Source organism: Vitis riparia, chromosome 15, assembly GCF_004353265.1.
Source record: "Vitis riparia cultivar Riparia Gloire de Montpellier isolate 1030 chromosome 15, EGFV_Vit.rip_1.0, whole genome shotgun sequence".
Lineage (NCBI taxonomy): Eukaryota > Viridiplantae > Streptophyta > Magnoliopsida > Vitales > Vitaceae > Vitis > Vitis riparia.
The window spans coordinates 805,147-821,088 of NC_048445.1; the positions used below are offsets into that span (position 1 = coordinate 805,147).

At 34.8% G+C, this 15,942-nt stretch overlaps 3 protein-coding genes across 4 annotated transcripts in view; 2 read left to right on the forward strand and 1 right to left on the reverse strand.

Moving 5' to 3' along the window:
- The window catches only part of LOC117932546 (disease resistance protein RPP13-like), a 2,748-nt gene extending 917 nt beyond the window's left edge, over positions 1-1,831 (forward strand). Inside the window, exons 2-3 of the mRNA XM_034853820.1 lie at positions 1,651-1,710; positions 1,803-1,831. Of these exons, the coding sequence (XP_034709711.1) occupies positions 1,651-1,710; positions 1,803-1,831 (89 nt within the window). The remainder of the gene's footprint in view (positions 1-1,650; positions 1,711-1,802) is intronic.
- LOC117931794 (transcription factor MYB17) lies at positions 1,391-4,905 on the forward strand. The gene is made up of 4 exons (XM_034852864.1): positions 1,391-1,710; positions 1,915-2,084; positions 2,896-3,025; positions 4,021-4,905. Exons 2-4 carry the CDS (start codon positions 1,952-1,954, stop codon positions 4,661-4,663), a joined length of 906 nt encoding a protein of 301 aa, XP_034708755.1. The 5' UTR covers positions 1,391-1,710; positions 1,915-1,951; the 3' UTR covers positions 4,664-4,905.
- A 3,139-nt stretch (positions 4,906-8,044) lies between these two features.
- LOC117932317 (remorin-like) lies at positions 8,045-12,452 on the reverse strand. 2 transcript variants are annotated; one of them, XM_034853513.1, is made up of 5 exons: positions 12,225-12,452; positions 10,066-10,116; positions 9,778-9,865; positions 9,296-9,377; positions 8,045-8,423 (listed from the first exon to the last, which is right to left on the reverse strand). In XM_034853513.1, the coding sequence occupies exons 1-5, from the start codon at positions 12,391-12,393 to the stop codon at positions 8,223-8,225; spliced, it is 591 nt and encodes a 196-aa protein (XP_034709404.1). In that variant the 5' UTR covers positions 12,394-12,452; the 3' UTR covers positions 8,045-8,222. The 2 variants fall into 2 exon arrangements, with proteins under 2 accessions (XP_034709404.1, XP_034709405.1); XM_034853514.1 differs by lacking the exon at positions 12,225-12,452 and adding an exon at positions 10,489-11,926.
- Between the last annotated feature and the right edge of the window lie 3,490 nt (positions 12,453-15,942).

Genomic DNA, 15,942 nt, shown 5'->3' on the forward strand with positions numbered 1-15,942 from the left:
TCGTTTTAATGATGAACTTAAAGAGTGTATTCACTAATCGTGGTTTTTTTTATGTAAAAGAAAAATGGACGATTGAGATGTTCTAATTTGAGAATTATTATGGTAAGAAATTCATTTTATCCATTTTGTTCGGAGTATATTATTTTTGTTTGAAACTCACCCAATGACTCCAAATTACCATCTGGAGCAATAAAAGGGGCATTAGCACATCCTTATTCAGTCAAATTTTTATTTATTTTCTCAAAATTTATCTTCTCAACTCATTTCATCGTCTTTTCTTATAATATTTATTTTAATAAAGATAAATAAAAGAATTAATTGATTAAAAACGATGAAATGACAATAAATACATAAATTTATCCATTTTCATATTTAAATTAAAAAAATAACTATATTTTTCATATAAACAAGTTTCTACAAGGAAGAGTGGGAATATTTTTTTAAGATTAAGAAAAAGTGGAAGTTAAGAGTTATAAAATATTCATTGTGTTTTTAATTATTTTTGAAAATAATTTAAAATAGTTTTTAAAGTATCTTAAATTTGTTTTTAAAAAATAATTCCATAGTAAAAATGTTTTTGTCAAAAGAAAGTTGTCATAAGAAAACGGTTTTCAAAAGTGTCCTAAAAATGGAGACAAGGGTATAGAATTGAAGTTTAGGTGGGGCAAACAGTCCAAGCGGATATGGGCGTGAGTCTGAAATGTGTTGGGAACTTGGGATGAGGTGGGTGTGTGTAGTTCGTGGGAGTCATAAATATACATGACAAGTCACTTTCTTCTCTCAGAAATCATCCATTTCCTCCTCCATCATTCCCCATTCCCCCATTCCCTTTTCAATTTCAATTCTTCCATGAGTTAAATCACCCATCCTTATTATTTTATAAAATAATTTAAATATATTATTTAATGAAAATCAAATTAAATTTTTTATTCTCATTCTCCAATTTTTTTTTTTTTCATTTTTTACATAATTAATTTATCAATTTTTTTTTTTTTATGGGAAATATTTCCAATAACAAAACTCTTCTAAATGATAAAATATTTCCCATTTTTTTTTATCGGCCTTTGACTTCTATTTTGACCACATTTATGAAGCTGCCACGTCATTGTTCATGTCTCTACGAAGTTGCTTCTATTTGTACCTCTTCCCTAACGCCACTGGCGCGTGCTGAACCACATGGCCAGGTACAGTCAACACGTGTCGCATCCTAACATCCGACTCGCGACATCGCGTCTGGTTAAACATTTTTTCTCTAACAAAGTTAAGATTTCTTCTATTTTATTACGTGCATGGACAAAACTCTGAAACTTGTTTTAACCATGATTTTCTATTCCTTTGATCTCTTTTCTTTTCCTTTCATTTTTCCCACAGTTTCTAGCCAGCCAAACAGAGGATAGATTGTCGTTTCATGGATGGTCCGTACTCTGCAACACCCTGACACCCACATTAATACCCCTCTCTCCCTTCTCCCTTAGAATCCGCCATTAATACTACTACTCTGCAATTCTCTCTCTGTATTTGAAAACCTCAAAAAGAAGGAACACCATTAATTTCTTTCTCTCTCCGAGTCACTTTCCCATACTTTCTCTCTCTTTCTCTTGTTCTTTTGTTTCAATGATGATTCAATTTCTGGGTGTGTGTATATATCAGCATTGAATGCAGACCCAGCTTCAAAGTCGCTGCAACTCCTTCACACTCTTGGTAGTAGTGGTAATAATAATCAATACCCAAATCACTTCGATTTTCCCTAGATAAGATCAATATAGCATTTACTTTCTCTTGTACATGATTCGTTTTGACAGGTCTTGTCATCTTTTCTTCTTCTCTCTGAAGTTTTTTTTGTTGAGGTTTTAAGGGTTTTGTTTTTTCGTTTTTTTTTGGTGTTCCATTGTTGGTGGGTGTTTGGTTGTCAAGAATATTAAAGTAGAAGAACAGCAAGAGGAGTGGGAGAATGGGGAGAACACCTTGTTGTGATAAGAGGGGGTTGAAGAAAGGCCCGTGGACTCCTGAAGAAGATCAAATCCTTGTTGATTACATCAACAAGAATGGCCATGGAAGCTGGCGTTCTCTTCCTAAGAATGCAGGTTTGGTCCTTTTGTTCCTTCTTGCTCTGTTTTCCTGAGAGAAATAAACAACAACGACAAAAAAAGAGACCATAGAAAGTGTAAATCTCTGTTCAACAAGCTAATGCTCAGTTGGGTTGAGTTAATTTTTTCTTCTCTGTTTTGGGAACAATGGCAGAAAGAGTGTGGAGTTCATTTTCTTTCATTCTTCCTGCATTTTCTCAGCTGCCAAACGGGATCACTCTTTTAACCAACTTTGGTACTAATCCATTGAGACAGGTGACTGAGTTTCCGAGTTGTGGTTTGACTTAGGTGTGAACTCTAGTTTTCCTCTTCCCACTTGCTTATCAGATTCATTTTTATTTTTATTTTTCGCTTGTTTGTTTGTTTGTTTGTTTGCTCAGAATCCTGACTTTTTTCAGTTTCTTTTTGGCTTTTCTGAGTCATATATGCTTTGTCCTGATGTTTCAATCCTGGTGTCATGGAGTGGTTCTCACTTCAATGCTAGTTTTGGACTTGGTGATCAGACTAGTTTGACCTTTATTATCACAGAAAGCCGAAAATTGTAAACAACAATAATAAGGCTCCATATTTGTTTGGTTGCCGAGAAAACAGTGAAGAAAAAAAAATAAGGATATAACTTTTGAATATCGACCTATTATCCAATGATACAACAGTATGAACCTCTGGTAAGTGGAGATTTCCCAGCTCCAAATTAATGATTATACATCATATCAACTCTGTTTATCCTCATTTTACTTCCTTGAACCCATAATGTTTTCGATTTTGATATATTATGGGGTTCGGGTTCTTGGCTTTCCTCTTTCAACAGGTCTCCTCCGCTGTGGGAAAAGTTGCAGACTCCGATGGACCAATTATCTTAGACCAGACATTAAGCGAGGACCCTTCACTACTGATGAAGAGAAGCTTGTCATACAGCTTCATGGCATCCTAGGAAACAGGTACTCTATCAACAATCTGGTTTAGCATTAAGCATTGTGATCAATACTCCAAACCCGATAATCTGGTTTAGTAAGCATTGTGATCAATAGTCCAAACCCGATAATATGGTTTAGCACTAAGCATTGTGATTAATAGTCCAACCTGAAAGCATAAACACGCGATAATGGAAGCCAACTCTAATAGGAATCCTTTATTGCGAGTACTAGGCTGCCAGGCTGCTAGGCATTATCGACTCTCTAAGTAGTGCTCAGGCACTTCTCCCTGAAGTACTGCAGCCCTCGTTGCTGCAGATCCTATTTCCACTTAGACACAGTGACACAAGTTGCAATTGAACCAGAAAATGCATTGTCTGTCTATATCCAGAACTGATCTTGACTTAGACTACATATATCTCTTCTTATAGAGTACTTCTAACCCAGCGAGCTTTTAATAACCGGTCCAGAAGTTTTAATACATTAGTTGGTTCTGAAGTTCTGATCTTGTTCTGTGTGACGCCTCATCCTTTATCCTATCTACCATTAAAAGAAAGTTGACAATTTTTTTTTTGGGGTGGGGGTTGGGTGTTCATGGCCCTGGTTTCTGAACACTATTGACTCTGTTTTCTGCAGATCTTCTTCTGCTTACAGGCTTACTGGATACATGATTTTACAAGCAATTGTACCTTTGATATATCGGTTCACTGAGTTGAAAAGCAATCTTGACTTCCATAAATATTGCATCCGTACTTTCCCCGGAAAGATTTTAATGACTGGTTCAGAAAATTTTAATGGTTGTGACTCGGTCTCTTTCCTGGTCTCATCCATTGATACAGTCAACTGAAACAAAAAAAAAAAAAAAAAAAAAAAAACAGGTCCAGACCTATGATTCTCTGTTACAAAATTTATATGCATTGTGCTTTGGTTAGGTTTTCTGCAATTTGTCACTCTGACATTGATGGAATATTTTCATATTTCATGTTATGAACTTTTAACAATACTTGATACACTATGTGCAGGTGGGCTGCCATTGCCTCTCAACTGCCCGGAAGGACCGATAATGAGATCAAGAACCTATGGAACACCCACTTGAAGAAGCGCCTGCTTGGAATGGGGCTTGACCCACAAACCCATGAGCCCTCGGCTACTTCCTGTGGGCCAATAGCAAAACCACCTTCGTCCCCTTCAACCCGGCACATGGCGCAATGGGAGAGTGCTAGACTAGAAGCGGAGGCTCGGCTCTCAAGGGAGTCATTACTGTCCAACCCACCACCACCTTTGGGAAGAAATAACGATTCGGACTATTTCCTACGCCTATGGAATTCTGAGGTTGGAGAATCATTCCGCAACAAGGGACAGAAACCTGCATGTCAAAGCCCAGTTTCTCAGGCATCTTCATCAACAAAATGTGGCTCAGTTTCAGGCGTTACTACAATGGAGACATGCCCCACGGTGAGCAATAAAATTGAAGATACCCCTCAAAATGCAATGGCAGGATCAGATTGCTCAAGCACCAACGAGCTGGAGGATTCATCAGACACAGCATTACAGCTGCTGTTTGATTTCCCAGTTAATAATGACATGAGTTTTCTAGAAGGAAACCTCGACACCTATCCCACATTCCCTGCTATGTTGTCTGAAAGCTCCTTCATCTCCCTCTGAACCATATGCTTGAAACCATCCCTTCCATTTTGGCATACATTAATTTTGAGGAGATAATTGATGGGGTTGGTTTGTTAGGCCAGTTTAGATTCAGGAGTCCGCGTTATATTTCTGGCTTTCATTGATAGAGCGCGGCTAGTTCGGTATATATAATAGATATGTGACTTCTACCATTTGAAACTTCTGATTTAGTCTCCCAACATGTTTTATATCTTTATCAAACTATAGTAATCTTGGTGGAACTATGTGGATGATATTTTCTAAGTTATCTTATTCATCTCAGACATCGAGTGGTTATAATCTCACGAAAGTTCAGCAAGTGTCCATTGGTAAAATTTCTTAAACCAAGAATAAAAAATAAAAAAATTAATAAAACTTTGAAGTAGTCATCATTCACAAAATAAATTTCAAAGCAATATACTAAAACTTTTATTTACTTTTAATTTCATTGTTTGAATTAGAAGCATTACATAAATAGTACGGAATCTGAGAAAACGCATCACCTCTCCTATGATCTGTTCTGGAAGCTCTTTTTCGTTGGATGACTTGGGCTTATCATACACATATATTTGATGTATCGAAATTAAGATTCAATCATGAGACATTTCGATGCAAGGTTATGTGTTAATTATCTCAAACATATTCATAGTTCTTGGTGTGCTTGTGATCTTTCAATTCTGTATTGAATTAGCTTGTGGTTGATTGATAATCATTTGAGATTGATTATGTCTTCTTTTGAGTTAAACTTGAAGGTGAATTAATGTCAAAACAGGGCAAAAAAATGATTTCAAGTGTTGAGTGAATTCATCTTTAGTTTTTATTTCAAGTGGTAAGAAATATTAGGTGGGTGATGATGTTTTGTAATTATGTTTTGAACAAGTTGGATTTAGATGGATTGCGATTAGAATCTCCAACCATTTCGAGGGTGATGTAAGGTCGGATTTGTGATTTCGACCATTTTGAGGGTGATCAATAAAAATAACAAACCAATGTGATCCACCCAAAGTAGGAGCTTTGTACGCCAAAATGCATGATCATAACCATAAAAGGGAGTGGACTTTTATTTAGAATTAATGGAAATGAAGCATGATGGCTCTTTGAGAGTTCACAAACATCACATCGAAAGCTAGAAACATCAAAATTTGCAAACAAACTAGGAAATAACTTTTTTAGGTAACCAAAAGAAGCATGCCCCATGTGTTGATGCCATAGCCAGATTTTAGATTCCTTCTTGTCACCAACCATCCACCATTAAAACTTGACGGAACATGTTGGAACTCTTTAACACCAAGTCCAAGAAATACAACTTCCCTCGTTTAATATCACAATCAATCCTTTGCTTTATTTTGCATGTCCTTAAACACACAAAATTTAGGACAAAGAATTACAACAAAAGATAAGGTTGTGGTTATTTGAGAAATTGATAAAAGATTATAATCTAAAGATGGAACAATTAAAACAAGATCTAAATTCAAAGTGTCGGTGAGAGTCAAAGATCTTTCCCCAATTACTAGGGTAGTGTTATCATTGGTAATGAAAACAACCTTTTGTGAGGATGGTTTGAAAGGTGAGACTCTAGAATCAAATGTCATATGATCTGTAACATTAAAATCAATTCTCCATGTATTATTAGAAAGAGGTGTAGAAATATTTAAAACCTTACCACCATTGTTTGTTGCTGCTACCAATGCTAAGGCCTTTTTAGCAACATCATCCTCTATCTTTATTTCAACAGTGATGGCAATTGAGGTTCTCTTGGGATTCTTCTTACGACTATGATCCCACCATTCAAGATATCCCACAAGCTCATAACAATGACTTTTGGTATGACCAATCATATTACAGTGGATGCATTTATAGGTAGACTTATTGGTACCATTGGAGGTCTTGGAACGGCCTATCAATTTTGAATTGATCAATTTTGAGCCACCATTATTAAGGATTCAGAACTTTCAGATTCCCCTTTCAAAGTTGCACAATGTACAACCTCTTATCGAATTAGGGTGTAGCATCCCTCCAAATGTAAAACTAGTTCTTTTTGTAGAATTTATCCACAAACTTGTTCAAAATCAGTATCCAAACCAACAAGAAATATGTGCACCCTCAGTCATTCAATGGACTTCCCATACGTTGTAATGTCTTCAAGATCCTTCATGACCACTTTATCATGATGGTCAAATTCTAAAAAAAAAATCGATTAACGCTCCAAAATATTTAGAGAGAGATTTTCCATTTATGCAGTTAATTGTTTCCATCATAAAAAGCTTTTGATAAGGCACTCCAAATTTCATAAGTGATAGGTAAGCGTAAATAAAGCTTCATGATTTATGGGGACATTAACATCAATAACCACCTCTTCACTTTTTTATTTTCAATGTACCATTTCTCATATCCTCATATCCATCTTCTGATTCTCTAGGTGGCCTAGTCTTCCCACAAATATAAGGAGTTTCTCTCGTTCTACAATATGCATCTCCATCAATTGAGAGCACTCCAAATTTCATAAGCGGTGGTTAAGTGTAAATAAGGCTTCATGATTTATGGGGACATTGACATGTTGTTTTTTCCATTTAGAAAAAATCAAATATTTTAACTTTTTTTATTCAACTAAAAGTTTATAATAAATTATGAAAAAACTAAAAAAAACAAACACCTCTTAGTAAAAATGATTCCTACATTGAAAACACCTTCAAATTGAATAAAAACATGGATAGATTTTGCCCAAGATGACTCAATATTATTCTCACATTTTTTTTTTAGACTACTGAGAACTAAGAAACGAGTTAGATATTCGGGCAGAAATCTCTTGGGCACCTTTGGTTAAACACCGAGACGACAGAGATTTGTCGCTGGACTGGGAATGACAGCAGCAACGATGATTGGGTTCGTGGTTCAGCAACAAGAATGATTTGCAGGCAAATTTGCACAAAAGATGACCTGGGATTTTATTCATATATTATAGTGAAATGATACAACAATACATATAGGGATTAATCTCAATTACGGTGCCAAAATCAAGTTCAGTCATTACCCTAATGACTTCTCTACAACTAATATACAGCAAGATTTAAGAATAATTACAATCAATTAAAAAATCTCAACATTCCATAATCAAATCACCAACACTACCACACAAACCACCGCAGCCATTTAACAGCAGAAGCACCACAATCATATTTTTCATTTATCTCATAATTTTATATAAAAAAAAAAGAGTTATGCAATAAAATAAAAAATTTATGTTTCTTTCAAAAAATTCAGTTTACTGTGGATTAATCATAAGACTTTTGGGTTAAGTCTTTCAAAATTCAGCTGTGTAAATTTCCATAATACAAGGTAAGTATTTAGTCTTCCTATTCTCTCTTGGATCAATTGGACAAAGATGATTAATATCAAGCTTTTACTCATTAATTAAATATGCTTTATACTTTACAAACACACTAATGAACCTTTATGGTCCAACCAGATCAACACACGAAACAAAAATAACAAAAAAAAAGGGTAGACAGATTGAACAAAATTGAGTTCTTTTAGTACTTTCATATCATGCCCAAGAATTTTAACCTCCAAAGCATCCAAGGACCTTCTTTGGTGTCTGCCCAGTTGCACGGAATTTCGCAGCCATCTCCTCCGCCTTAAGAAATTCTTCCCCGCGTCTGGCTTCAATCATTGCCTTCTTTTCTTCTGCTTGCTTGTGAATCAATGCTACTTTGTTTTTCATTTTCTCTGCATATTCTGCCTTCTTCTTCTCCAATTCTTCCTGATCATGCTTGAAGTTGTTAGAGTTCAATGTAAAACATCATATAAAACCAAACAAAATTCGTATTGTTCTCCTAATTTGAAAGTTCATTTTGCTTCTCTAGTTTCTGCTTACACATGGGCCCATGGCAGAGAGGGCCTTGGTATCATCTAAGCAAAAAAACTAAAATAGAGCAGGTAGACCCTCCATGCCATGTTGAAGCTCATTGTGTTGGAATTATTGTGCCCTTAATGGCCACATGAAGTTATTCACTTATTCTAAGAGTTCATGACCAAAGTCATGGACAGGACCTAATGTATTTACATTTCCCATATTATAAGGCATCATGATCAAAGCTGTGAACCTTTTAAATTGTGTACAAGGTACAATAATCAAAGTAATGTACCTACGTTAAAGTTTCATATACCATAAATACTACATGAAATTGGAAAAAGTGAATTCATATAATCTACCAGGAAGTGTTCATTTATAACTATTGATGGAAGGTCACTAGACATGATATCTCTCGGTTCCTCTCTCCACTCATCCTAAGTTAAATTTGTGAGGTTTTCCATCATTTGTACAAACATTGAGAGAGAATAAGGAGATGGAAGATACAAGGTGTCAATATCAATATGGAGTGACAAGGTGCTACTAAAGTGAAGCAACATTGTAAACAATCTACATGAGGTGATTTTTATCACAATGGCACAAGGTGAGTTTTGTGAGATCATATTTACTTGATTTTCTAAAAGTTGCAGATTCAAACAATAAATAGAATATGGACTGTGCTCTGCATGAACACCATTTAGTATGGATGAATCATGAACATCAAAATATAGGAAAGAAGTTGCAAAGGTGAATTAAAAACTAAAACAACAGGGGGTAGTAACCTCAATCTTCTTCAGTTTAGCTTCAACAGCTGCTTTCTTGCTGTTTTCCCATGCACAAACATCAGAAAGCTTTTTCTGGGCCCTGTTTAATAGTTATAAATATGTGAGAAGTTTCAGCAACCCAAATTTTCACAAGCCAGTAGGAAGAGAAATATGCTATAAAACTACAAAATGCAAACTCATCTCTGAAAAAACATATGATCATCTTCAGGGGATCAAGTTAACAGGGAAAACAACTAAAAAGTTCAGCTTCCTGTGAAGGATCATCATTCATGGGTACTTCTCATAAACTTTTCAGTTTATTTTGGTTTATTTCACCAAAATATGCTTCGTACAAAACCAGACGCATTTGAAAAAAAAAATTGCTCAAACCATGCATTCCTTGAATTTGATAAATATAAAGAGGTAAGAAATAAATTTTTTTGATATGCTAATCATGATAAAAGCCAGAAGGAATGGGAAAGGTTCAAAGAAAGCCATACTTGTTATCTACTTTCGATTTTTCACTTTCTTCCCATGCCCTGATAAAAGACAACTGCTTTTCTTTTTCCAAATTTGCGAGAGCAACATCTGTAGACATAAAATCAAGACTTGGTTATTCACTCAGAGGGCATTTGGAAATACCATGCAATCGGACCAGTTCATAATTCTCTACATGGGAAATGAAAAAGGTTAATTTACATGGCACTTCCAAACACTCCATTATTTCATTGAATTAATCAAGTTCTAGAAGATGGGAAATAAATAATTAAATGCATTATTATTCTTACCTCTCTCAAAAGATCCTCCTGAAGTTTTTTTGGCTGCAGAATCTGGAGTCTCTGTCAAAGATAAGAAACAAATCAAACAGCTATGGAAGTAATGAGATGACTAGCTAATCATTACCCTTTTTCATAACAAAGCATAAATGATACAATTGATTAACAGAACTAAGCTCAAATGCCCAATTTTTTTAAAACTTCATGGCTAATAAACAATCATGTAGAAGAACAAAACAACAACAACAACAACAACTTATAATTTTTTTTAGAAACAATATTGACAGATCAATAAATATAAAACCAAATTTGTTGTTTGTTCAATGCAGGCCAGAAGGGGCAAAACCCAGCAAGTAATCCAAGACACAATTGGAGTCTTGTTTGAGATGAAGTGCACCTTGGTTTCTATTACTTCAAAAAAATATAAACACAAACCTTTAGGTGTAGCTGCAACCATATCTTTCCTTTTATCTCGAGTCTAGAGAGGAACGATGTCGATATTTATACAAGAAACACATCCTAAGATCAGGGTTATAGCATCTGTTCATTATGCTTTTGTGGTGAGTATTGAAAATACCTTTTGTCAACTTCAAAGTGACCAACGAATCTTATTCAGGAAAACAGGGGTAAAGTGGACGCTCCATGATTTATGCCATGGAAGCAACCAACACTATCATCCTGTTTTCCTATGTCCACCTCTCACCAACTTTGGATATGAATCAAATCCGGTTCCAGTCCTCCCTTTGTTGATGCCATGAGAAAAGGACAAGACTGCTTTGGGGTTTTTTTTTTTTTTTTTTTTTGGTATGTGGGGGCGATATGAAAGTAATTGATTACTGGACTACCTACTGATAAGTTTTACAAAAGTGTGCAGTAAGCTTGTATGAAGAAAAAGGAGCAACAAGAGAAAGACAACATAGACAACTGTGAAATGATTAAAATTTCTTTGTTAACAAGAATCGCACCACAAAAAAGTATGTTGATATGATAAAGTATTCAATGCAAACTGTTATGCATAGATGATGTCCTCTTAAAGCAATGATAAGAAGCAGAAAAAATAAGGCATTTGAGCATCCAAGATGGCAATTTACTTTTAAAAGCTATTCTTCCTTTTTTAAAAGAAATTGAAATTGAAATAAAATAAGAATATTTTTTTCGAAAGCTTGAAGTTTGTGCAATCTTCTGTGCATGTATAATCTTGTATTTTTATTGAAAGAGTTCCTCACTATCCAGTTTGGTTAGGTTTTTGGGTCAGAAAAAATGTATAAATGTTCTTAATTTTGCTAAAGAGATGTTGAAAATGGTCAATTTGGACAGACAGCAAGTAAAGGAAAATCACAACTACAGTTTGGAAGAAAGGATAATGTCAAAAAATTCACTTTTAACTCTGTAGTGATACAGAGAACTTTTTGGCCAAACAATCTCAAAATTCAACAGAGAGTGAACAAGAGAAAAAGAAAACAACACTGAAGCTGAAGTAGAATCCGATCGGTTCCTGCGAAAATGTGCTGAAAAAAGAAAAATTAAACTATGTTGATTGTTGATTGTGCATGTCCTGATCCAATTACTTCCCTTAATTGGTGTAGATTTCCACTATTCAAAAAAAAAAATTAAAATGACAGCTAAAAGAACATAAGATTCAAATATTTACTTTCTTTTCCTCGATTTTCTCGACAGGCTATCGTTCTGTAAAAGAAAATCAATGTTTTTGCAAACACACCGAATTCGTCTGCCTTCTTTCAATCACAAAACATCGACGCACTTATCCGCTTGTTTCCAGAAAAATACTTCCTCGAGAAAATTACTTTCCCCTGGAAGCTAGCTGATGAACAGAAAAAAGCTTTGCAGTAAAACTTTTCTGCCGAAACAAACAGAGCCCAAACTGATCTCATTCGCTATAAATCCACAAGAAAAACTTGCACTAAGCCACAAATTATCAAGAAAACATAATCATGCATAACCACTAATCAGACAAACACAAACAGAAAATCATCAGCTTGCTTAAAAAAAAAAAAAAGAAGAAAGAAAGAAAGAAAGAAATCTTGTGTCAGCATAACTTTCTTTTTCTGCAGCTTATAAAAGACGCGAAATCAATTTTCCGAGAAAATATTTAAACTTCCCCCCAATTCTCTGAGAAAAACTAAAACTATATATACACAAAGAGCGCTTACTCTCAACTACAGCGAGAGCTTTGGATTCGTCGGCCTTCACTTCAGGTGGTGGAACCACAGATTTCTCTAGAGCGACGTCATTTTTAACGTCTGCCGGAGTTGTCGCCTGCGGAAATTCGGGTCCCGACGCCAGAGGAGGGTTCGGGTCTGATTCTACGTTCTTCTCCATTACTCTAAAGCCAAATTTTCAAACGGATAGAATCTGAGCAACTCATTTTAGCAATAGAGAGGTGGTGATTTATATCAGCTGCGGACGCGGACAGTAACAAGTCTTCGTGAGGAGGATGGAGATGACCCCACACATGGCCTACGAGCCGTCGATTGTACCTGACACCGAGATTCGTGACACTGGCTGTTAAATGTACGGTGGATGTGAACTGTAGCGCGTGGCTCCGTTACGCGTTGGCCACACGTTTGTAGTTCCCCATGCCGACACGTAAAAAATCGTTGTAAAGCGGTGTCAGTGAAGTGTAACGAGGTAAGTGTTATTTGTCGGCCAGGGCCCACGGGTAATGTGAAACGCTGCGTTTTGGGCTGAGATGAAGTTCCCTTAGAGCCATGTATGGATCCGATGTTTCTTCATTGCCCCACAATTGATTTTCATGCATTAATTTTTTAAGTGTCCATGTGAGAAGGGTCCACAGCCATGTGATCTGCTAATTCATTTGTGGGCCACCAACAGCTAAAAAGCATTGTATTATTCTCTATTTTGTTTTCAAAACAATAAAATAAAAAAAACCAAAAAGTAATTAAATTTATTTTTATTTCATGTACTAAATCCCATAATAGGATACACGATTTGTTGGAGAATGTTTTTTAAAATAGTTTTCAATTTTTTTTGGGAATAAAATAATAATTAAAATATCAAAAACACTTTTTTTTTAAATTTATCCTTTATATAAGGTAAAAGCTTTTAAAACGTTTTGTATTTTGTAAAATATTTTTTCAAAATATCTTATTTTTATAATTTTAAAAAAAATATTTTATATATGTGCCATTAATTATATAAAAATGATTGCTACAACGTGGCTGACTTAAAGCCCACGTTGCACCAAGTATTCAATTGCTTTTGTCATCACTTGAATATATCATTGTCCTGGTTGGCACACCAATTTTCCCTCTTATAATAGATATTAAAAAAATGCTATAATAATGATTCATATTAAATATTATATTAGATTGCCCACCTATACTTGAAATTCACTCGTCGGCCAATCAAATCCAAGGTTTAACATAAGTTATTTAATCCAAATCCAATTCCAGCTTATTTTTCTAATTTCATGTTCAAATTATGTTAGGGTCAGATCAATAAATATAGGTTTAGAATTGCTATGATAATAAATATTATGGATATGTCACAATTCGCTATACAAACAATACTACAATGAAATTGGGTTGGAACACTTACGTTTAGTTCCAAAAAAGATATATAAAAGAAAATTAAATAGAATTGAAATTAATTAGAAATTTAAATATTTTAAAATTATTTAATTTTTATATTATGGAAAAAAAAATAAATGAAATGAATTTAAATAAACATATAAAAATAATTTATTAATTTTAAATTTGTTATTTTTATTTTCTTTTTCTCATATTTTTCCTCAAATTTTTCGAAATGTAGACTTAAATGAGCATGGGAGAGAGGGTTTTTGGCATATTATTCTTACTTATACTTGGTAATTCTTAATAATAAGAGGCAAAGTGGACAAAATGGTGTCATCTTATATCATGAAACCATATATATTACTTATAATGTTGGGAAAGTTGTGATTTGGGCTTCCCATCCCAACATAATAGCATTTTCAAAACCCAACAATGGGAAATATGATAACAACTTTTAATATGAAAAGTTTTATCATTTTTGTGCACTCTAAGCCGAATTCATCTTCTGTACCAAAATTACCCCTCCATTTCTCCAACTCAGCATCCTCAGCATCATCCCAACCTCCATATCACCCTCTCTCATTTGAAAGCTTTCTTTCATCTTTTTTCACTCCCGAAAACCCAAAATCTATCATTTTAGTTCACAAACTCAAATCCAAAAGTACAAGACAATGTCAAAATGTGTCTTTCATCTCGTCTAGGAGCCATGGGAGTCTAAGAGAATCCAGGAAAAATGAAATGGAGCTCGGGTGGAGAGAGTTGCTACCTAAAAACTAAAACCCTAACCTCGAAATGTGTTCTAGACTCGCAAATTTGTGCCCAAGATAGCTCTATCAACAAGAAATAGAACCAAACATCTCTCCTAGACCATTAAATGGACGAAGCCCTTGAAAAACCAGAGGAAATGGTGTAAAAAATGAAGCACAGGAGACTCTTAAAGTATTGGGTTCCGACAAACCGATCGACTGGTCCTCGATCGGTGACTATACCTTAGGTACTACCTTAATAACCCTTAGGTACAACCTTAATTTACCTTAGGTATTACCTTAACTGACCTTAGGTACTACTTTAATTAAACTTAGGTATTACCTATGTGAAGCCTTAAAACTTCATTTTTGGATATTACTTACTTCATTTGTAACCTTTAGAGCATGCCATTTTGTGATTAATTAGTGTGATCAGTTGGTTCAACTTTGGTATTTTGGTGACTGTATCTTAGGTACTACTTTAATAGCCTTGAGATACTACCTCAATCTACCTTAGGTACTACCTTAACCAATCTTAGGTACTACCTAAATAAAACTTGGGTACTACCTATTTGGAGTTTCGAAACTTCATTTATGGATATTACTTACTTCATTTGTGACCCTTAGAGCACGTCATTATATGATTAATTAATGTGGTCAATTGGTTCACCTTTGGCATTTTGGTGACATACCTTAGGTCTTTAATAGCCCTAAGGTACTACCTTAATCTAGGTACTACCTTAATCGACCTTAGGTATTAATTAAGTAAAACTTGGGTATTACCTATCTGAAACCTTGGAACTTCATATGTGAATATTCCTTACTTCATTCTCGATTGGACCTTGACTGGGAAGGAGTAACCGGTCAATCGGTTTTATGTCTAAAACTAAAAAGGACACCAACCCGCTCCTAGACAATTGAATGAGCTTAACTAAGGTAGTACCTAAGGTCAATTAAGGTAGTACCTAAGGAGATTAAGGTAGTATCTTAGGGCTATTAAGGTAGTACCTAAGGTATAGTCACCAAAATACCAAAGGTGAACCAATTGGTCACACTAATTAATCACATGATGACGTGCTTTAAGGGTCACAAATGAAGTAAGTAATATCCACAAATGAAGTTTCGAGACTTCAGATAGGTAGTACCCAAGTTTTACTTATGTAGTACCTAAGGTTGGTTAAGGTAGTGCTTAAGATAGATTAAGGTAGTACTTTAGGGCTATTAAGGTGGTACTTAAGGTACAGTCACCAAAATACCAAAGTTGAACCAATTAATCACACTAATTAATAACAAAATGGCATGTTTTAAGAGTTACAAATGAAGTAAGTAATATTCAAAAATGAAGTTTCGAGACTTCAGATAGGTAGTACCCAAGTTTTATTTATGTAATACCTAAGGTCGGTTAAGGTAGTACCTAAGGTAGATTAAGGTAGTACCTTAGGGCTATTAAGGTAGTACTTAAGGTACAATCACCAAAATACCAAAGTTGAACCAATTAATCACACTAATTAATCACAAAATGGCATGCTCTAAAAGTTACAAATGAAGTAAGTAATATTCAAAAATAAAGTTTTGAGACTTCACACAGG

Coding starts and splice junctions, on each gene's coding strand:
- LOC117931794 (XM_034852864.1), top strand. CDS start 1,952: ATGGGGAGAACACCTTGTTGTGATAAGAGGGGGTTGAAGAAAGGCCCG. Junction 2,085..2,895: donor TTCTCTTCCTAAGAATGCAG/GTTTGGTCCTTT, acceptor CTCTTTCAACAG/GTCTCCTCCGCTGTGGGAAA. Junction 3,026..4,020: donor CATGGCATCCTAGGAAACAG/GTACTCTATCAA, acceptor CACTATGTGCAG/GTGGGCTGCCATTGCCTCTC.
- LOC117932317 (XM_034853513.1), bottom strand. CDS start 12,393: ATGGAGAAGAACGTAGAATCAGACCCGAACCCTCCTCTGGCGTCGGGA. Junction 9,378..9,777: donor AAATCGAAAGTAGATAACAA/GTATGGCTTTCT, acceptor ACTATTAAACAG/GGCCCAGAAAAAGCTTTCTG. Junction 8,424..9,295: donor CTAAACTGAAGAAGATTGAG/GTTACTACCCCC, acceptor AAGCATGATCAG/GAAGAATTGGAGAAGAAGAA.